The 24,072-nt window shown below is 38.1% G+C and overlaps 1 protein-coding gene across 1 annotated transcript; it reads right to left on the bottom strand.

Annotated features, from left to right (window-relative positions):
• Positions 1 to 2,480: 2,480 nt before the first annotated feature.
• Positions 2,481 to 18,136, bottom strand: LOC115918764 (uridine 5'-monophosphate synthase-like). Its single transcript, XM_030989732.1, has 11 exons — positions 17,952 to 18,136; positions 13,848 to 13,946; positions 11,771 to 11,932; positions 10,307 to 10,410; positions 9,290 to 9,434; positions 8,412 to 8,546; positions 7,653 to 7,786; positions 5,645 to 5,859; positions 5,059 to 5,157; positions 4,355 to 4,467; positions 2,481 to 3,674 (listed from the first exon to the last, which is right to left on the bottom strand). Exons 1-11 carry the CDS (start codon positions 18,084 to 18,086, stop codon positions 3,585 to 3,587), a joined length of 1,431 nt encoding a protein of 476 aa, XP_030845592.1. The 5' UTR covers positions 18,087 to 18,136; the 3' UTR covers positions 2,481 to 3,584.
• Between the last annotated feature and the right edge of the window lie 5,936 nt (positions 18,137 to 24,072).

Genomic DNA, 24,072 nt, shown 5'->3' with positions numbered 1-24,072 from the left:
AAGAAAATGTTTTTTGAATTGTTCTTTGTTCCACGTGTTTCATTTAACCTGCCCAAGTAAAATGATACTGAAAGTCATTCAATTTGCAAATATTATTTTCTCATGAAATAAAAAATTGTAAATACTTTTGTGTGTATTGACAAAGAGCTATGTTTTGAAAGTGATGATTTTTTTAATAAAATGGATAAGAAGTTTAATAAATGATTTGTCTTTACTTGATACAATAGTCTCAAAGTTTGCTATGTTTTATATAGTACAGATTATATCCAGCATCAACAATGTTTTGGTTTTTGATTGGTTGAGAGCTCTTCACGTGTTGAAATTGTACCTCAATTAAAAGTAATATTTACAGCAAGTAACAATACTGTAAAGTGTTTTTTAAAAAATTAATCTTTTTTGATAATTTTTTTTTTATTTTAACAAATTTTATTTGAATTCATAATGTGTAAAAATGTTTAAAAATGTTTAAAAATTGCAATAGATTTTTTTTCAACACAAATATTTTTTTGTTTTTTGAAAAATACATTTTTGATGCAGGATATAAAACAATTATACATGTACATATTGCGTATACCCTGCCTTCTTTTCGACCTACTGGTTAAAACTATGGGCCTATATGTGACTCAGTAGTCACCTCTTGCCCATAGTTTCATCCAGAACCTCGCAAGACATTGTATATTTGTATAATATAGTAATAAAAAGTTAGTATCTAATGTACAAAATAAAATAAGGAATGCATATACCAATACCGGAAACAATACATGTATTACAAATTCCACATTTCATGTGATATTTATTACATTCAGCACATAAATCATCGTACAAAACAAGCAATATAAAGTGGAAGGCACAGTTTCAAATATTTGAGTTCAAGTTCAGTAAACATATTTCTCAAATATCGAACTTGGGCATATGATTGAATTGTGCATGGAATAAGAATTGGATACATAATACATATTCGACACCCTGTATTTAAAGATAAACTTGAGTTCTGGTTAAAAAAAAGAAAATGATTTCTCACAGAATCAAACGAAACCTACACTGAATGTTCAAAAATGTTGGTAGAAAATGTATACTGGCTGAGTAATGAGCATAGAAAGATAAGGAAATGAAGGTTAGTAGCCCGACACCATTTGTGTAGTCCCATATACCTCTTTCTGTGTACAGTGCTTGTTACTTTACCAAGACTGTGTCAAATTTATTATGATTTTGATGACTCCAGAACCTTGCAGTACACACCAATACTTACATGCTACATGATCAACTTTTTCTGATCCATTCCACACCTTTTCTTTCACAATGCAATTGCATGACCCAAACTTAACTTTATCTTTAAGATGATGGTAATTCAGAGTCCAAAGTATTACAAGATGTCATCTTCAAAGCAACCCTTTCACTTAAATTCATCAGTTCTGTTTTTGTTGAAGCGGGGTCTTGGATTTTAACCTCCAAACCAAATCCAGGGCCCATTTCACAAAACTTGTCATCAGTGACAAATGACAGATTTTGTTATAAGTTAGTGAAATCCTTGCTTTGATCTGATTGGTTATCAGCAGGTTTGTCACTGATTTTTGTCATTTGACATTGAAAAAAGGCTTTGTGAAACAAGTCCCTGATCAATAGAGTGACCAACTTTTTGATATTCAGTGTAATGTCATTTTTCAGTTGTTCTTCAGTCGATCTGGTGTCGATCTTGTAGGTTTAACTGGAGTATTATTTGAGCATCCCCTGGTAGGAAAAACCTTAACCTGAAATATTGCTATCAGAAATACCTGGGTCCTGTTTCATAAGACTTTTTATCTATAACAGATGCTAAATTTCTCTGACAAATTTGCCCTCAGCCAATCACATGCCATGATTTCAGTAGCTTATAACAGTAGCTTGTAACTTGTTATTGATATCTAGTTTTATGAAACGGGGTCAATTAGTGAGTGGAATGAATGGGGATATTAAACAACATCTAGCTGCACAGCATAGAGTCATGTAGAAATACCTAAACCATCTCAGTGACAAACATCAAATATTAGAATATTATGGTTACACTTATTAGCTTGAATATAGAAGGCCTCTTAAGTTACATAACAAGGTAGGTGAATAACTTGAAGAAAAACATAGGAAGGGCTGATTCTGATATGTCTTCAAATTCTATGCACTCCTTTCTAATTGCATTTCCTTATAAAAAAACTTATACAGTCAAGCCTCTCTATAGCAACCGCCCAAGGTAAACACAAAAAGTGGTCTTAAAGCTTATCTCCACTAGTTTGGCAAGGAGGGATTAGACCACGCAGCGAGGTGACCGACAGGTGGCTATCTCATTAACTCAGCTCTCAAATAACATAAGAAATAGAGGATCATGGGGGACCAACAGGCACCAATTGGGAAGTTTTCTATATAGAGGGAGCAAGTAGCTACAAGTAGGACAGTGGGGCTTTAATAGAAAGGTGGTCTTTGTAGACAGGTTCCTCTACATGTTTCATTAAGAAACCATTTTCAAGGGAAACACAAAATGTGGTTACTAAAGCAGGTTTGACTGTATAACACTACGGTAACCATATATTGGTGAAAGCTTGAATATGCCTGAACCTTTGGCTAACACACATTGGTAGATCTTGACGTGGGTGTGGCCAAAAGTGGAATGTGACATTTGTAGGCAAAAACAAGAGCCAATTTCAACATTTATAACTCACAAACAAATTAATCATCTGCCAATTTGAAAATAATTATTTCTCGCACAAGTCGTCAACTTACAGAGGTAGTGAACCAATTGGTCCATATGCGCTCTCTTTCAGAGTCTGCACACTCATAACATTGCAAAGTTCAGTGACTATACAGTTCATATATTCTGTATGAGAAATGACATTTTGATGAGATGTATTTCATGCATTCATCAATGATCACAGGCTCATTTTCTAGTACTTTTGTCAAAATATCCAAGGCAGTAACAAGTTTTGTTGTCATTCAAAATAACATTTCATATCAATGCATGCAGTAATTATCACTTTCCCCTTCTCTTGATTTTGGTTTTGGGAAAATAAAACATTCAAATAATTATTGGGATCTGTGTATACATTTTCTCTTAACCACTACTTTGTGCTCAGTAATAAATGCTTAAATACAATGTAACTTCAAATTACAGGGGGATTATTTTAAATATTGTAAATGAATTGGGGAGGGAGGGGGCAAAGAAAGCGTAAACCAATCCATAATTGTCATAAAAACCTGTGCACAAAATTAAAATGCACTAATCTTCTGCAAAGAGACAGAAAGACATTATCACATTTCAAGTCTGTATGCCCTCTCAGCTCTCATAAATAACAGAAATCTTCTAAAGGGCAATGTAAATACCCTATTACCTATAGAAACCCTGTTCAAATGGCGTAACACATCATTGTAATAATTCAAGAGATTTTAAAAGTGATGGGCAACAGTACAAGGGTATTGAAAGGTTGGTTTCTTTGTGATTGTGTCAACTGCAGTTATTAACGAAGCTGTTTGCTCCCTCCCCCTGCCCCTCCCAGACCTTGTGACTCCTCTATACAGATTACAAATACACTGAGATCGCTTTAATATTAAAGATGACTGCCTCATCTGTCCGTCTCTCCTTCTAGTAGTTGATGATATGCTTTCATCCCGGCTGCCTGGTATTGTTTAGCAACCTCACCTGGATTAGAAGCCTAGAAAACAATGGAAAAGAAATTCTTTATTTCATCAATCTTTTGAGGTAAATGAAAACAATCATAAGTAACTAGATGACTACCATAGTCGAAAATGATGCCTCCGTCATAGAGCGATTTTACAAACCAAAACAGAAGCGATTTTTACAATTCGTTGCGGAGGCATAAAAATACAATAAAACATTGAAGATCATTTCCCCTCTAAACAAACTTATAGATTGGGAAATTTAATTTGTTGGTATTATTACTAAACAGAAAATTTAGTTAACTTATAACTTTTCTTCAAGCTTTCAAGGTTTCTTTCCCATCATTTTCAGCCAAATTAAAAACACAATTCAAATGTTTTCAGGATCTTTTTAACATTTAAAATAGAGCCTTTAAATAATCTACCACTTCTATTTTTGCTAAGATTTCATTCCATTTGAATAATACATTGTTCACTAATCTCCACAACTAGGCGTTGTGGCGTGCGCCTGTAATCCAGCTAACAATGGAAGTTACAAACTGATTCAGCCGAGGACGCAGGTTCAAAACTGAGTCACGTCTTTCGGATGGTGACGTTTAAAGGTCGGTCCCTAGACGTACATTGTAAATAATCATATCTGATTGATACGCGTCTGTAAAAAAACCAACACTCACACTCTCTCTCTCCATGTCTCTAGGAGTGATAATTGACTAACCTGGTATATTCCTCGGCCGACAATGATGATGTCACTTTTCCTGTTTGTGATGACCTCTGCAGGGGTCAGATACCGTTGACCTAGGTCGTCCTTCCCTTCAACAAGTTTCACACCTAAAACAGAGTTAATACAAAAGAGATTAGCTTGGAAAATCATTAGCTTCACACCTATTAATTAACCCAATACTTATAGGAACCAGGGGGGCGTTTCACAAAACTTGTCATCAGTGAAAAATGACAGTTTGTGTTATAAGCCACTAAAATCCTTGCTTCTGATTGGTTATCAGCAGATTTGTCACTGACTTTTGTTATATGTCATTGAAAAAAAGCTTTGTGAAACGGGTCCCAGATGGTCCCTATATTAAGCCTATGGGAATAACAGAATTTAGTCATCAGTAAAAACAAAAGATATCATAATACTCTTAAATTTCACCTAAAGTCAAATTTAAAAAATCATGTTGAAGATCTGATAGAACATTATAGAGACTAAAATTGATTCACACAGATTAATTATCAAAGACCATGATCCAGTTGTTATACACTTAACAGAAGTAGCCAGTAGCCAAATAATTAAAGTGTAAATAATAGTCAATACTCAGTGTCATGTGAATAATCACACCCTCTCCTATCAATGCTCAAAAATAATCCTATTATCATTGATTATAAACAATTATTTCTTTTGGCAAGATTACGTTGCATGTGTACCTGGGGTCATATGGATGAACTTGGGGTCAGGGGACAAAGATGAGGTAGAGATGAAACCAATCACAAAGTCACCGTTCTCTTCAGCCATCTTTACAGTTGCTATGGTGATACAGAAGGAAAAGTTAATAATAAGTTAAGATATCTTCAAAAGTAGCAGTATTGAAATACTCTATAAAATTAATCCCTGAATTTACAACTAATTGTAAAAAGTGGTATAATAGCAAATTTTAATATCACAGTTGATTGATAATTGTCCATTTCACTTCTCTACATCACATGTACTGATAATGCATATCATGAAATTCCAAATGGGGGTATGATTCACAAAGCTTATTTTTGTAATGCTATTGTGTAATAACTTTTTAATGCTATTGTGTAATAATCTAATTCCATAGACTTCACAATAAAAGATGAATAAACTCAAGGCGAGCTATACAGTGTAGATACAAGAAAAAAATAAAAGTAACCTTGTATTTGGCCCAGTTCAGGAACCTACACACAGAGTGGATACACTTCCCCCCCCCCCCCTTAAACAAGGCATTGAATCGTTTTCAGTTTGTGCCATTTTAAAGACTTTCAACCTTACCTTGAGTATAATCTCCCATTGCTAGGTTACCACTAGAGCTCATCTGACCAATGAGTAGGCAGGCCCTGTTCTTAGCCCCTCCCACAGCCTTGAGACCGCTGATGGTGCCTGGTCCTGCTACTGAGTGTGCGTTGGTGATGTGAGACCACTCTGAGATCCTATACACACCTGAGGAGTACTGATGCTGCACTGTGTTACCAATGTCAGCAAACTTCCTGAGGTGCACAAACGGAATTAAAGTGACATTTTAGAAGGTTGATGAAAAAAATGTGTACTTTTCGTATGAAATGTTACTTATTATTACCCGTATCAGACATCTGAGCTGGTCATTTACAAAACCGTATTGCCCTAGTTTTCACTAGCAGTGGGAACGGAGGGGTATATTCTTTGTATTTTCCTTGGTCTCCCTGCGCGTATTGACTTTGCGTGGAGAGACGAGTGAAAATATACCTTGGTATTTTCCACGGTCTCGCATTTTCATTGCGCATCTATTAATATTATGCGTACGAGAACCTGCGCACTTTGCGCGCACTCTATTGTGACGTAATAATCACACCAAATACACACTGTTTGTAGTGTATCGAAAATTTTGTCAAGCACTGGATGCACAGTGTTGGTTTGACAAAGTTTGTTCAGTTTTTGAGAATGTCATGGTGGATGTCTGTATTTGCTCTAGATGTCTGATTTGGATAACAATAAAAATATTGACTGGCTTTACTTTCGGGGAATATCAGAAATATTGACCGCGCTAAGACCATATTGCCCTCGTCTTTCGACTCGGGGCAATATGATCTGAGCTTGGTCAATATTTCTGATATACCCCTCAAGGCCAGTCAATATTATATAATTATATTCCTTCTACTGTAGTTTTTGTATGAAATGTTACTTATTATATTCCTTCTACTGTACTTACCCTCTAACATGCACACAATTCTGAAAAAATTCTCAAACCACAAAGATATTTATGGTTTTCTCTGAAGGCGTCTAACAGTAAATTCTCCCGAACAGTTTTTGAATTTTCCCAAACATTTTTTGATAAATATATAGGACGTAAAACATGCTGTTCAAAATCTTTCAGTTTATTTACGATCATTTGAAAGACAAGTGACTGCTTTAACACAGCCAGTGGAAATATGATCGTAATATTTCCAACAAAGCAATCCATTTTGGAATCATCTCATAGTCGGGAAAATCAAGAAATTAAACTGTTTGTTTCATCGGCTTATTGAAAATTCTTTATATAATACACTAGATGGAACTTCGACTGCGCGCAGTCGAAATGATGACTCCGTCATAGAGCAATTTACAATCCAAAACAGAAGAAATTTTTCAAATTCAAGTTCAATTGTAATCCATTAACAGGTTCTCAGAATATCGTGGTTACAAGCAATTTCTCATATACATATATGACCCTTTGATCTTTGACCTCATGACCCTAACATCTACTCAGTTCATTGGCTCTGCAAGATGTCCCGAGTTAAATAGTAATCAATCTGTCAGTTCTAATGAGAATGCGTTCACAAGCTATTTTTGCATACATAATGAGCCCATGACCTTTGACCTTTGACCTCATGACCAAAGAATCTAATCAGTTCATCGGCTCTGCAAGATACATACATGACCAAAGTTTGGCAGGAATCCATCAATCGGTTCTTCAGATAACGCGATCACAAGCTGTTTTTGCATACATAATGAGCCCTGTGACTTTTGACCTTTGACCTCGTGACCCCAAAATCTAATCAGTTCATCGGATCTGCAAGATACATACATGACCAAAGTTTGGCAGGAATCCATCAAACGGTTCTTCAGATAACGCGATCACGATAACGGGACGGACGGACGGACGGACGGACAAGCCGAAAACATAATGCCTCCGGCTACTTCGTAACGGAGGCATAAAAACAAAGCTTGTTCATGAGGATCATAGAGCTTCACTAGCTCAGTATTTAATGATACAGCTATAAAAATGAATATAGCAGGTCCCAGTATGTAGCCCTGGGGTACACACCTGTCTTCGAATATGAGGAAGTTATGTTTCTGAGCCAGGTCCTGTAGAGACTGAATGAAGGTAGCACTGAAGTCTTCAAGGATGTCTACATGGGTCTTTAGAACACAGATGTATGGACCAACTTGGTCTGCCAACTGAAAAAACAATGCATACAAACGCACTGCTAGAAACCATTCATGAATGAGGCTTTAAAAAAAAGATGTTGTATTGTCATTTGCAACCAACCCCAAAATCTTGAAATTAACGGTCAGCTTTTTAAAAAAGTTTTTTTTAAACTGTTTTTTAGAAAGAAAATTTTGAATGAATAAAAAAAGCATTCAAAACTAAAAAATATCAGCCCGAAGAGGGGAAAAAAAAGCAAAAAAAAAAAAAAGAAAAGATTTCTGACCAACCGACCCATGTTTTGGCACGTAAAGGGCAATACAACATCTTTTTGTTTTAGGCCTTATGAGAATGGCAGCATCATTATGTAATGAGCAACTGTTTTTGCACACATCACTTTTGCTTCTTAAAAATTGTGAAAGAACTGATCTTGAAATCATTGAACTTTATTGACTGATAGAAAACTTGTTTATAAATTGCACAAATTATTATCAATTGCCAAGTTCTAACAAACAGGGCTGATCTACTGAACTGAAACATAGACGAATGACAGGAACAAGTTTGTTGATTTATAAAAAGCTTAGTGAATAAGGAAAGAAATGTAGGCCTATGGCTATCTGATAAACTTTGGATGAAACATGAAAAGAGGGAGGTTACCTCTAAAACTTGACTCGACGTTGTCACGTCAACAGAGAATGCTAGATTGGTTTGCTTGTCCTCCATGATGCTAAATAGTTGCTTAGCAACAGGATGCTCACAGAGCTCCGTCCTGGCTTTGTAACCAAGGTACTCCTAGAGGAAAGAAACAGTCAAGGACCTTTTTTGTATAAAAAATAAGAATTCACGAGACAAGTATTCAATGATCATAAAGCCCTCGATAGCTGGCCTCAATAAAAGACTGTCCCATGAAATGTTGCCACTACCATTATTGAACTCATGTCATATTTTAAGAAGAAATGGAGACAACACTTTGTCAAAAAACATTATTGCAATATCAAACAGAAAACCATCAATGGCAGTGAAAACAATGAAAACAAATAAGTATTGGCCATCTAACTGAGGAGGCATGATGGCTCATTGGTAGAGCAGCGGTCACATAACAGGGAGGTCCTGGGTTTGAAACCAAGTCAATGCACTCGGGCCATGTGGTAAGGTATTAATCCTCATTACTAAGTCCCTCAGAGCGGACTTAAAGCCATTGCTCCCCTCGCTGTTTACTAACAAGCCTACACACTTTCTTAGCAGTCAGGTAAAACTAATTTTTGTCTTACGCAATTGGAGTGACGCACAAAAATAAATAAATACCTATTACAAAATGTACCAGCTGTGTATGTCAATCTACGCGACACTGTGACAGGAAAATCAAGCCATGGAATGACAACACTTCAATGCAATGTACCCTCTTTGATTTCTTAGTGGTTGGTTCTTGAGGCAGATTGTCGATCATATTCTTCTACTCCTCCCAGCACCCCCCCCCCCCTTCAAAAGAGAAAATGATGGAGACAGTAACTATAGTAACGCAGAGTTGAGCTTACCCTTCTTGGTTTCTTAGCGGCTGGTTGTTGAGGCAGACTGGTGATCATATTCTGCTGAATGAATAGCTTCACACTCTGTACGACCTCCGCACTGATCTTACTATGAGACTGCAACACTTCAAGAACACGAGGAAGGTCAAAGGCACTGAAGGTCAAAGGTCATCAAGAAGATATCATTATTATTAGAATGTAACAACATTATTTCATTCACATGAATTCTACATCAATACTTGGTATCTTTTTATAAAATGAGAGAACTTATGCATGGTTTTTAATGGCAAGATATTTGTTCTACATTACATCTTATTTTAAATTATTTAAGTTCCTTTATAATATCATCGGAAATGTCCTCATCATTTTGTGGATATTAATAAGAAGAGCTCTATCTTAATAATGGGAGCTCTAAGGGGTGATTCAGTGGTTGTGTACTTGGTCATTTTGGTGTTATTCAGAGGCCATTTTGTTTTCAGGTTTTCACAGCTGCATATATAAAACACACAATAACAAGAAATTCATGGAAATTGAGAGCAATCACTGAGGTCCAATGTACTTCATGTGATGTTTGGTTTACAAATGTATAGAGTACCAGTATACAACTTTGTGACACATTTAACACATTGACTGCTGTATTCTCTCATTTCTATTGGCTTCTTACAGGAACCAAAAGAGGTGTTGTGGTTAAAAAAAATTCTGTCATCTCTAGTTTTAAAATTGTCTAAAGACAAAATAAATATTGATCTCTTATTGAAGTGCTTTGCAACCCATATTTATAACGGCAGTTCAATTAATTCAGGATGAGCTAGAATATGATTAGTACAAATTAAATACTTAAGTTTTAAGGTGGATTAATTTTAGAGGTTTGCAAAACTGCAATTTCTTACATATTTCATTATTTTTTTCAGAGCATTTTGAGGACTCAAAATATCCTGTACCTGTGTATAAGCCGCACCCCTGACTTTTGATTTTTGCCAACGGAAAAAAAGTGTGCCTTATACACGGAGATATATGGTAATTTACCTGTAGAGGTTAATGCCTGAATCTCTGAGCCTAGCTGCACCTCCCTGTGCTCTGTCTAGAAGCACGATGGCGTCTGTCACCTTCAATCCAACCTCAGCTAGGGACTGAAAAGAAACAAGTGTGATGAAAGAAATTGACCAACTCTCACAGCAATAGTATAATAATACAGTATTGCTTGGAATAAAGTTGACAGTCTCACACTGTGTCACGCATGAATGCATGCATTATCCCATAGACCTTGGTGTGACTTGGTGGTAATGTGTCTACTTTATTTCAAGCAATATTGTAGGTCACAGTGTTTGAAAGAAGATTCAAGATTCAGGCATACAGTGCAAACGCGTTATAATGAGGTCCTTGGGACCAAGGAAATTACCTCGTCATATATCCCAAATCTCGTTATATCAGGGTAAACAAACAAAAGAATATAAAGAGCTGGGACCAGCAAAATTACCTTGTTATAACAGATACCTCATTATATCAGATCATTTTATACTGAGATTGCACTGTATATTGATTTTAGCCACGATATATGTACACACTTGCCCTAACTGACTTTTACATCTTTCTGATTTTCAGTTCTTCAATGGTTCAACAAAGCTTGTCATGGGAAGTCCTCTTTCATCAATTCATCAGTGCACACATTGATTAAATGTACAAACCAAAACAGTAATGACTCTTTTCAATGGGAACACTTTGTACTGTTCACTTGTATCAGCACAATCAATCATTAAAATCAATGCTAATTTTTAAGACGTAAATTCAAATGATTGATTGTGCTGATACAAGTGAACAGTACAAAGTGTTCTCTTTTAAAAGAGTTATTACTCTTTGGGTTTGTATCGATGGCGCTGTAATAATGGTGATGGTGACAGCCAAGTATTACTCAGATTAAAATGATTTGTTATTCAGTTGTGTTGTCTGGTACGGGAGGTGTAGAAAGAAAGACTTTAGCAAGCTCCAGAGAATCACCAAACAAGCAGGGAAGATCACGAGTGAAATTCAAAATCTAATTGAAGCATGCCAATCCAAAATAATTCTAGAGGTACAACAAATTATCTAAAATGAAAATCATCCACTCTTTCCATACTATGTTTTTATGCGTTCTAGTAAACGACTTTGTTCAATGAACTGTTGCACTCAATGTTTTCTAAATTCCTTCGTTCCTTTCTCTATCCGCAAATTATACAATCAAAATGCTACCTGAATTTTATGTTCTTCTTTATTTCTGTAATGTTATTTTTTGCAACCTTTCCAGGCCATCTTGTTCACTCGAACACTTAAAATAATTCACTTATTTGTTTATAATAACATAAAAAACTTCTGTATAGCAATATTCTAAAGGATTGCTATGTCAAAGTATATGATATATTATGTATGTAAATTTATTTTTTATTCTTTGTACATAAATGCAAGCAAAACAAATTTGCAATAATGAACAATAAATTGAAATTGAAATTGAATTACCTGTGATGTTTCCATGACGCTTGACCCACTAGTAACTACATCCTCCACGATCAGGCAAACATCACCTTGCTCAAAGACACCCTCTATCATCTTCTTAGTGCCATACGACTTGGCTTCCTTTCTTCTTATCACCATAGGCACCTTCTGCTTCACAGCCATCAACTGAACAAACAAAACAAATGGAATCCAGGTGACACAAAGACGTAACTCCATTTAGGCCATTTTGAGAAAAAGTGTTTAATATGTGTCACTGAGCACTTGGGCCTTAAAGGGATTGTTTAAGAATGTTTAATCTGAGATACATGGTCCTACATGTTACCAGTGTCAGTGATATGGTGTAATATTGAAGCCCTAAAAAAATCGCGCTTCAAAATGATCAAGAAGTGCCTCAAGAAAGTAAAAATCTTTGAGTGACCGGTTTTACCATACTCGTTTTTCCCAATAGACTGTAGTTTTATGAAAACCGTTCAACGGTTTTCAAAATTTGTAATTCCAATCATTAATATCTTGATAATCAGACAGGCGATTGGCTTGTAAAAGTCATAGGGTTCCTGACTGACCTAAAGATTTATAATTATCATTGCAGCATGAGCTAAATCAAGGATTATTTCTAGAGGATCTAAGGCAAAGTTACCGGATCCCTTTAAGGAGTTAAGTTTATGTTTCACTAGCCATTGACTTCAATGGGGTTTTGGTGGAGTTTAAGTCTTTGAGTTTCCTGAAAATCTCACATTTTTCTGAACATTTTGATGTCAAATACTCATTTTGGCAAATTATGGAGTTACGTCTTTGTGTTCACTGAACCCTCAACATGGTGTCACTTAGCAAAGTTCAGGGGCATAAAACACCACATGAGGCTTACCTGTTGGGAATAGATCTAATATTGATTGTAATTAGACATATATCTGACTATGTACTTTGCATTCTTAAACCCAAATTGAGAAGTCTTAAAATATAAAGTATAATCATATGAACTCAAATTTAATCAAAAATTACATGCTGCAGGTGCGGATAAATTCTTCTTTAGTTGTTTGTTTGTTTGTTTTGCTAATGAAAAAAGGTACCTGGTATCAAACAATAAACTATATGCACATGACAGCATGGCATCAATAAAAGAAGTTAAAGAACTGTATTTTATTCTTTCTCTTCTTTGAAAAACCATGAAAAAACACAATTTACTTCATTTGTTGAGAGTCTGAGGGTGTTATCTCTAATATAGCCCCTCTAAAGTGCGTACTGGTACAACAAAAAACTGATATTATGTATTATTTTATCAATATTTGTTTTCAAACACATTTTTGGGGGTGAAATCTTTGCAGAAGTGTGTCTTAAAGGGATCCGGTAACTTTGTCTCAGATTCTGAAACAAAATTCTGGATTTAGCTCATGATGCAATGATAATTATAAACCTTTGGGTCAGTCAGGAACCCCATGACTTTTACAAGCCGATCGCCTGTCTGATTATCAAGATATTTATGATTGGAATTACAAATTTTGAAAACCGTTCGCCTGACGGTTTTCATAACACTACAGTCAATTGGGGAAAACGAGTATGGTAAAACCGGTCACTCAAAGATTTTTACTTTTTTGAGGCACTTCTTGATCATTTTGAAGCGCAATTTTTTTAGGGCTTCAATACTTCACCATATCACAGACAATGATAACACGTTGGGCCGTGTATCTCAGATTTAACATTGTTAAACGATCCCTTTAAATGCCATCCTCTTTCTCATTATGAACCATTTTTAAAGTGAAAATTTGCAATTAAATTGTTGGCGAATTTTGGGCTTCCAACACTTTAAAGCTCATCTGTACCAGTTCACTGACAGGTGGTTATCTCATCAAATCAGCTCTCAATTAACATAAGAAAAAGGGCATCATGGGGGACCAACAGGCACAGATTAGGCATTGTTTGCTATATAGAGGGCGCAAGTAGTTTTCAAGAATCTTCAGTCAATTGAAGGAGGCAGACTTAATCAGAAGAAGAAGAAGAAGAGTAGCTATAAGTAGTGCAGTAGGGCTTTAAGTATATGAGTTAACACCCTTCTTGCTCTGAGCAGATGGATTCTAATACATACCGTAGCAATGGGCAGAGCTGTGTAGGGGACTCCACAGAGAACGCTGTACTTCACTCCACTCTTTCTTGCCGTCTCAAACAAAGTTTCAGCAACTGCATCCTGAGAATGAAATCAACAATGATAGTAAAATTAAGTGATTGGAGATAATTATAATATTCCGTTTTAACATACCTTGAATAAATACCTTGAATACTAAAGCTTCTGGAAGAAAGCCGTCTCCAGCTGCCAAGCTTCCAGGTCTAACTTCAAGGGGGGGGGGATGTCCCAGCTTCCGGGTCTTGCACCATAGTCATTTTACATCTGTATCTTGCTTGCTGGGTCAATACATCGATAAGCGCTTTACAGATATATTATTACCCTGGTCATCGGATTCAGGCTTTCCCATTTTCCACTCCCTGGGGAGCATTCCAGCCAGTCGCCATTTTATAAGCGCACACTTGCTCGTCCAACCACATGAACGATCGCATCCTACCGGGAACCCATTTAAGTAACACCTGGGTGGAGAGTAGCAAGTGCAGGAAAATATCTTGCCAAAGGATATTGTGCTGTGTCAGGATTTGATAGATCGTGCGGAAAGTGAAGTTCATATTCTGATCTAATCATCATCCTCAGGACAATCTTACATTGTTGTTAGAAATAGAATGTCCCGTTTCAAAATCCAATTTTAACAAATTTGTATGTACCCTCATATAACATTCCTTCTTTAATTGTCCCCCACCCGATAAAAACAATATTTATTTCCACAAGATAAAAACACTATTTTATATATTCTTAAATCTTCACAATACAAACATACAATGAGGCGACTGAAGACTGGAACATGAAGTGTGCACACAGCTGCATTACTACTGTGCTCTTGATTCTCAACATTTCAAACACCACTGTACAAAACTCAACTGATTTCCCTCAAAATCGGTACTTTAGTGACAATTAATGACACCTAAATAGCCTATAGAGGTCTAGGCCTAGACTCTAGGTTTTTTTCAGTGTTTAATAATAACCACTACTAAACCTGGGGTCTAGACACGAAGAGATCTAGCTTACATTTAGCGCATGCGCAGATCGCTCATCCGATTTCAGCCTCATTTTCATAAGTTGGCGCCTAGCCTGGCCGACATGGGCCCTTCAGATTGGCTATCGCTGTTCTCTATTCACTCAATGCTATAGATATTTGTGCAAGGAGCAAGCTTGCGATTTTCTGTTTTTTTACGATACCAAAATTATAATATTTCAGTCAATCCCTCTAACTTATTTGTTATGATTTTTTCACTTAAGTATTTCACTTAAGTTTAAGTTTCACTTAACTATATTTCAAGTTTGAACAATTCCCATTTTCGTCATATGTGACCCGGCACCACAAAACCAACAAAAAGTCGCAAAAAATTATTTTCCTGATTTCATCTGATTATGAAAGAAGAAGTTCTCCTCATTAAAATGGTATATTACTTGTCCAAATTGAAGCTTCCTAACCCTTTCAATTTAGTGAATGAAAAGAGCTGGTGAGGGAGGTTACTGGTATTAAATTGTGAGAAAGAGAGCTTTAAAGTTTTGGGCTATTCAAGCATGCGGAGCAAGCAAACCACAGGGAAATCAATAGAAGGGTGAATCAAAAGGCCATAGCAACCACTATGAAGAGATTTTCAGATTAGGCTGAAATTTGGCCTGATGGTCAAACATAGTCTGTTCATTATGTTTCTGAGGTTTCAATGTGTGGACTTAAGTCTTTCAAAAGTTATTATGTTGTAAATGTATAGAGTTGTAATTGGACAGATTAAGTGAACTGCAACATAGTGCCGAGACACCTGACAATAGATAATGCCTATTCATGGTGGACCCGGAGTCTTTTTGTTCCCCCTTACATAACACTGCTTGTCACCTAGCTTGTTTTGTATACATCTGGGCAATTATTTGTAACCACATTATGAAGTTGCTTTATACTTAATTCCCATACTGTTTTCTTTCTCACAGGAGGTTCAAAGTATTTTTACTATGACTTGCTCTTTCATTTCCAGTAGCCATCCTGATGATAATTAATGGAAGCAATTCATAAATACCAGCCAGAAAGTGGTATAAAAATAAAGAAAGGCAGGAGACACACAGTAAAGACACCAACATAGAATAACGAAAAATAGAAAGAATGAGAGAGAGACAGAGAGGGAAAAGAAGGGGGAGAATTATGATAGCTGTAAGCAAAATGATGATATCAAGAGTGTGAATGTGTGTTCACAATAAGAACTTGATTTCAAAACTCTTATGGGAGAATAAATTTGGAAGCACAGAAATGAAAACAAAATTATTTAGGGAATGTCACAACTCTTTCTCATCCTGTATCACAAGTTTAAAAATGCAACAACTCTCTCTCATCCTTTATCACAAGTTTGAAAATGCAACAACTCTTTCTCATCCTGTATCACAAATTTAAAATGCAACAACTCTTTCTCATCCTTTATCACAAGTTTAAAAATGCAACAACTCTTTCTCATCCTTTATCACAAGTTTGAAAATGCAACAACTCTTTCTCATCCTTTATCACAAGTTTGAAAATGCAACAACTCTTTCTCATCCTGTATCACAAGTTTAAAATGCAACAACTCTTTCTCATCCTTTATCACAAGTTTAAAAATGCAACAACTCTCTCTCATCCTTTATCACAAGTTTGAAAATGCAACAACTCTTTCTCATCCTGTATCACAAATTTAAAATGCAACAACTCTTTCTCATCCTTTATCACAAGTTTAAAAATGCAACAACTCTTTCTCATCCTTTATCACAAGTTTGAAAATGCAACAACTCTTTCTCATCCTTTATCACAAGTTTGAAAATGCAACAACTCTTTCTCATCCTGTATCACAAGTTTAAAATGCAACAACTCTTTCTCATCCTTTATCACAAGTTTAAAAATGCAACAACTCTTTCTCATCCTGTATCACAAGTTTAAAATGCAACAACTCTTTCTCATCCTTTATCACAAGTTTGAAAATGCAACAACTCAAGCTACTCGAAGTCGTTAACGGAGAATATAAGACGAACGCAAATCTGGAACTCGGATGTGAAAGCGGATACAAACAAATGGCGCGCCGCACTGATTGCTATAACGGACCAATCACAGCCCGCGTAGCACGACCCGTTAGCAACGACCGACCATTTCCGGACTACGATAATTTCGCTCGGGAAAAGTGATCAAATTTTGGAAGAGACCGAAGGCTGTGCGAAAAAAACTGGTCTAGAAAAACCGTTTAAAACACATCTTCTACTATGTTTTAGACTTCCAAATTTTGATACTAGGTACAGAAAAGACCACTCTTTCAGAAAATGCAAAAAAACTAAAATCTATTTTTTTTCACCTAAATTGACATTTTAACTGATTACGGAGAATCGCTGGTTGCGACTTTTTGTTGGTTTTGTGGTGCCGGGTCACATATTTAAGGTACAAACTGGAAATTTATTCTGAAATGTTCATTGATTTTTCTATTTTATGTGTTTGCAATGTCGTGTGTGTGTCACCTAAGGCTAAGTGTGAAGTCAGAGCTACCAAGTATCACGCATTAGGCGTGACATCACGCATTTCGAGGGTCTGAAAATGTACCCTCGCACGCGCGCTTGTGCGCCGAATCATGAAAAGGTCACGCATTGCCGATCTTTGAACTTGGCGTCTCTGCCTCTGGTGAAATGCGTCACCTGTTTAAAGCAGGACGTGTCAAAATATCTGTGGTGTGACGTAATATTACGTATTGACTTTGCCATTGAACTTAAGATGCGCGTAAGTAAAGTAGTAGTTCCTCTCGCACTTAAATTCAAAGCCACTCGAGCGGACCGGCGCCGGCCAATGATCGAGAGCGTGTAAACTCGTTGTAGACAGCGCTAGATGCACAAAGTTCTTCAAGTTCAGCAAGAGATATCATCAGAGACTAGAGTCTAGAGAGCTCGATTCAAAACTTTTACGTTATGTTATGAAAAGGCTTTTGACGAGTACCAGCATAGACATAGACATAGACATAGATTAGATACACAAATCAGTACATGGTACAATGCATTTTCTACGACGTGCCGCATCCACTTGAGATCGCACTCGCTCAACAATTGGATAGAGATTTAAATACTCACCATAATATCTGGATAAGATACCATTACTCTCAGATCGAAGTAAACAGGAGATTGAATCCCACTTTTAAGAGTAAAGGATCCAAACTTCACGGCATTCACATCGAACAAGCGTAGAATAAGGCCTTCGGAATCCATTTTTCCCGCGGTTGACTCAGCTCTCTTCGTTCCTGGTGATCGTACACGTTAAATTTAAAACGGATATGAAATTCTGGACAACATATTTAGGTATCCGCTGTATATTCGAGTTCGAGAATCATCAGCGTTTTAAAAATGGAGTACACGGACTCTCTTTTGGCTAACTTGGGCTTTTATTTAATCTCCATTGGCAATCATTTATCATAGGCTTATATATTGACAGTCACTTGAATTAAGCCCAGTGGCGGATCTAAGGGGGGCAGGGAGGGGGGGGGGGGGCTCCCCTGGCCTCAATTAAAAACAGGTAATTTTTACCTATTTTTCCCTTCCCTTTTCTGCCCCCAGAAGTTTGAAAATCGAGCCGACAGATATTTTGCTCAGTGGAGGGGGGAGTGAACACACTTTTTTCCCCCTCAACACCCACCCCTTGAACCAAAGAAATCAAGCCATGTTTTACTCTTTTTTTCATTTCGGCCAGGGGGGATCGAGGGCCCATTTCCATTTTTAAGGGTAAACTTAACGTGACTATCTTTTTAAAATCTGCCCCCCCCCCCCCGTGGATCCGCCCCTGGTAGAAGACGTAGGATGGTAATAGGGTAGGATAATAGTAGACGTAGGATGGTAGTAGAGGCAGTGGCGGATCCCTCCTCCCCCTTGGGAAAAAAGGTGAAAACAAAACGTAGATTTTTACGTAGATTTTTACCTTTTTGGGGAGATGGACCCCCCCCCCCCTCCTGGCGCTCAAGGGGGGTGCCATTTTGTACGCACTACCCACCCCACCCCCTCCCCCTCCCCCCCCCCCCTAATGAGCGAATTTTCGGCCGGCGCAATTTTCAAATTTTCGGGATCAAACAAAAAAAATTCCCCCCCCCCCCCTAAAAAAATCCTTGATCCGCGCCTGGGTCCAGTGGCGGAGCCCCTGGAAGCTTCGGGGGTTTTAGGCATTTAATTACGGTCAGATGAATACATTTTGAAACCTTATTTGTCACACTTATTGTCACACTAGGTGGCATGGTTGTCGATCCGGGGGGGGGGGGGGTGGGGGGATATACCCCCCCCCCCCAATAATTCACCATCAACAACAACAACAACAAATTAATGATAAGCCCGATGAGAATAGTTATTACTCACAACATGACCATCAATATACACCTTTTGCTATCTCATTTTCATAATACATACGTAAATGAGACAACCGTATATGAGACGAGAATAAATTAAATTCTCGCTCATAAGTTGCTTCATCAGGAATTGATGAATTTATTCAATTTATTCAATCACCAGCATCCTAGAAATGCAGTGCGCCAAATGCAAAGCCGCAGCGTTAACAACTAATGAACTAAATGTTAAGCGCGAAGTGCAAAAGTGCTCAAAGAAGTAGAGCGTGTGCGAGAGAGATAATGAGAGACAGAAAGGATACAGGCGCGTAGCCAGGAGAGGGGGCGATGGGGGCGGTCGCCCCCCCTAAAAAAAAGAGAGACAAAGAAGAAAGGAAGAGGACGTAGGAAGAAAAAGGATTGAGAGTCGAGAACGGTATAACGAATCGTCTTCTTTCTCTAATAATTTAATGAACTGTCAAAGCTTCCGCGCTTCGTGCGGGAGGGGGGTGGGGATGGGGGAACTGAATTCAGACAAGGATTAAAAGTCGAGAATGGTACAACGAATCGTCAGAGCTTCCGCGCTACGCGCGGAGGAAGGGGAGCTTGATTCAAACAAGGATTAAGAGTCGAGAACGGTACAACGAATCGTCTTCTTTATAATATTTTAATGAAAGATCAAAGCTTCCGCGCTTCGCGCGGGTCGGGGGGAAACGCCCCCTCCCTGCACCCAGGGTGTTAGGCAGTTAGAGTTGGTTCGAGCATATCCTGTGATCTGGGAGCTACATGCGGAGTCCCCCAGGGCACAAAATTAGGTCCCGTGATTTTTCTTGTCATGATTAATGATGCGCTGAGTGAATTCAACCACAGGTGGAAATATGTGGATGACCTCAGTGTAGTAGAAATCCGCCGAGCGAATGAACCCTCTACTGTCCAACTTCAACTTGATAGTCTTGTCCAGTGGTGTGAGTCGAACGACATGAAGCCCAACCCTACTAAATGTTGCGTCATGAATATCTCGTTCGTAAAGCAAGTGCAGTTTCCTAAGCTTCAAGTCGCTGATACCAGCTTATCCGTGGTCGACCACCTCACGCTACTTGGTGTCCATCTTCAAGCCGACTTAAAGTGGGACACCAATGTTTCAGCGATGGTTTCGAAGGCTAGCAGACGTCTCTACATTGTATATCGCCTCAGAAAATGTAGACTTCCGACCTCTGATTTGGTTGCTATTTATGCTATGTACATCAGACCTGTACTTGAATACGCATCACCTGTCTGGTCCTCGTCACTGACCACTGCTCAATCCAATGACATATTGAACGTGTGCAGAAAAGGGTCTGTCGAGTCATCCTTGGTGGGTATGACTCCTACCGCGGTGCTTTGGATCACCTCCGTCTTGATTCTCTCCACTCACGACGAGAAGGTCTTCTCCTCTCCTTTGCACGTGACCTTCTCACGTCAGCTCGCCATCGTGACTTTCTTCCAAAGTCCCGACGATCACTGTCTGGAAGGCAGTTACGGAACTCACATCTTCTCCATGAACCAAAATGCAGGACCACAAGATATTACAATTCTAGTATCCCATCAATTGTTCGTTTACTAAATAAGAATCCCGACCTCATCATATAGGTCTAGCTATTTAATCCTGAACCTCTATCTGAATTTGTATCTAGTTTTATGAATATAGTTTTGATAAATATGATTTTAATAAATAGAACTTTGATAAAATGCATTTTTTAAGAATTTGATTTTGTGAAAAGAAATGTAATTTTTAGAGATATAATTTAGTTAAATGCAATTTTGATCCGATAAATTATTATAAAATGCAACTAAATTATAATATTATCTATGCAACTCAAAAGAACAATGTATATTATCTGACTTTTTAAATTCAACTTTGATAAATGCAAGTTGATCAATGTAATAATTATTAATGTTATTTCAATAAATTTAATTTAATAAATGTAATTTTATGTTTTCAAGCCGGGTTTTACATCACGTATTCATGAAGCTCATACATAACAATATTTAATAATTGTATTTTTATTTATGTAAATATTACAGTTTAATAATTTAATTTCAATTTTTTAATGATCAATAATAATTTTTTTCTCAATACATTATCAAAATGTCCTGCTCCGACTCTCAATCTGTATACCTGATCTTACACCCTTTGAATTTCTATTTATTTCATATCCAAGTATGCAAACCGAACTCAATATTATTATTGTTTTCATTATTTATGATTTATTTACTATGTACTGTTTATATCTGGATTCATTTAAAAGTGTTAAAGCATATAATTATATTTTTATGTCTATGGAATTATTTTTACCTTGTAAATTCACTTGTATCAGCCTCCAGCTGTATTGTTGAATATTCGAATAAAACCTTATCAAATCAAATCAAATCAAACCCCCTAGTGATTCGCGTGCACACTACCGCCCCCCTAAAATAAAATCCTTGCTACGCGCTTGAGAGAATAACCCAGGTAGCAAGCCCATATGGGTCCCATTTTCTCTGAAATGTTAACTTTATTGAGGGTGACTTAAAAAAAATAATAACTTGGAAGGGAGGGGGTGCAACCTGCCACACGCTACTACCTCTTGGTTGCTTTGATCCATTTCCGAAAATATTTTGGCACCTATCATCTCCCCCCCCCCCCCCAACCACGAATACAAATCGACCCCAGAAGCTCAGGGGTTTCTGGCATGACGAGAGCCATTCCGAGAGCCATGACGAAAGAGCGATGACGAAAGAGCCATGACGAGAGAGCCATGACGAGAGAGCCATTACGAGAGCCATGACGAGAGAGACATGACGAGAGAAACATGACGAGAGAGCCATTACGAGAGCCATGACGAGAGAGCCATTACGAGAGAGACATGACGAGAAAGCCATTACGAGAGAGACATGACGAGAGATACATGACGAGAGAAACAGGACGAGAGAGCCATTACGAGAGACACATGACGAGAGAGCCAAAACGAGAGAGACATGACGAGACACACATGACGAGAGAGCCATTACGAGAGCCATGACGAGATAGCCACTACGAAAGAGACATGACGAGAGATACATGACGAGAGAGCCAAAACGAGAGAGCCTTTACGAGAAATCCATAATTACGAGAGAGACATGACGAGAGCCATGGCGAGAGGGAGAGCCATTACGAGAGAAACATGACGAGAAAGCCATTACGAGAGAGACATGACGAGAGCCATGACGAGGGAGACATGACGAGATAAACATGACGAGAGAGCCATTACGAGAGCCATTACGAGAGAGCCATTACGAGAGAGACATGACGAGAGCCATTACGAGAGCCATGACGAGAGAGACATGACGAGAGAAGCATTACGAGAAAGCCATTACGAGAGACACATGACGAGAAAGCCATTACGAGAGAGACATGACGAGACACACATGACGAGAGAGCCATTACAAGAGCCATGACGAGATAGCCATTACGAGAGAGACATGACGAGAGATACATGACGAGAGAGCCAAAACGTATGGGCGGCCAAACGGGCCAATATCAACAGTCACAAAAACAAACAAAGATGCATACAAACAAACAAAGAAGCATACAAACAAACAAAGGACAGAGCAAAATAGACAAAGTACCCAGAAGAAAGGACCAATTAACAAAGAATAAATCAAAGGTCAGAGCAAAATAGACAAAGTACAGGTCAGAAGAAACAGAGGGCGTTTTGGTTTACGGTAAGCAAATAGACATCAAGCACGAAAACGAGAAAGGACAAACTCAAAAGGACATCAGCTCAGCTACGAAGTGACCCTCAAAGGACAACAGAGGGCGTTTTGGTTTACGGTAAGCAAATAGACATCAAGCACGAAAACGAGAAAGGACAAACTCAAAAGGACATCAGCTCAGCTACGAAGTGACCCTCAAAGGACAACAGAGGGCGTTTTGGTTTACGGTAAGCAAATAGACATCAAGCACGAAAACGAGAAAGGACAAACTCAAAAGGACATCAGCTCAGCTACGAAGTGACCCTCAAAGGACAACAGAGGGCGTTTTGGTTTACGGTAAGCAAATAGACATCAAGCACGAAAACGAGAAAGGACAAACTCAAAAGGACATCAGCTCAGCTACGAAGTGACCCTCAAAGGACAACAGAGGGCGTCCTCGAGGTTTTTTTCTTTTTAATCTAGGGCCTACTCCAATATAATACGCTGTAGGTCAATACAACAAATATGGGCTTTCATCGAAAGGGTGCGGTGCGGTGCGGTGTGGTGTGCTCAACGCACCCATTCGATAAAAGAGGGGGGCCTTTTCTCGAAAGGGTGCGTTGAGAGCGGAGTACCATTTTAACACACCCTTTCGATGAAAGCGGGGGGGGGGGGGGGGGCTTTTCTCGAAAGGGTGCGTCGACTAGTCTTTCGCATCAGTCGTTTAAAATGAGGATCTCGGACAGAAGGTAATAGTTGCCAATTTAAGTATATCGAAAATGTATTAAATGAAATGGAATGGTCTTGATTACAGAGTGGTCTCTTTGATGGGGGAGACAGAGAGAAGGAAAAAAGGGAAAGGGAAGATAAAAGGAAAGAAAGAAGAGGAAGAATAAGAAGAGAAGAGGGAAACGGGGGCGAAAGGCTCTTGCCTCCCCCCCCCCCCCCGCCAAAAAATAAATAAGAGAGAAAGAGAGAAGGGAAAGGGAAAGGGAAAGAAGATAAAAGGAAAGAAAGAAGAAGAAGAAGAAAAGAGGGGCTCTTGCCTCCTCCTCCTCCCCCCGCCAAAAGATAAGTAAGAGAGAGATGGGAAAGGGAAAGAGAAGATAAAAGGAAAGAAAGAAGAGGAAAAAGAAGGAAACGGAGGCGAAGGGCTCTTGCCTCCTAGCCCTTCTTCCCCTCCTCCCCCCCCCCCC

Source organism: Strongylocentrotus purpuratus, unplaced genomic scaffold (genome assembly GCF_000002235.5).
Source record: "Strongylocentrotus purpuratus isolate Spur 01 unplaced genomic scaffold, Spur_5.0 spur5_scaffold_18, whole genome shotgun sequence".
Classification (NCBI taxonomy): Eukaryota; Metazoa; Echinodermata; class Echinoidea; order Camarodonta; family Strongylocentrotidae; genus Strongylocentrotus; species Strongylocentrotus purpuratus.
The sequence above is the reverse complement of the archived record's forward strand: the minus strand, read 5'-3'. Positions and strand labels throughout refer to the sequence as shown.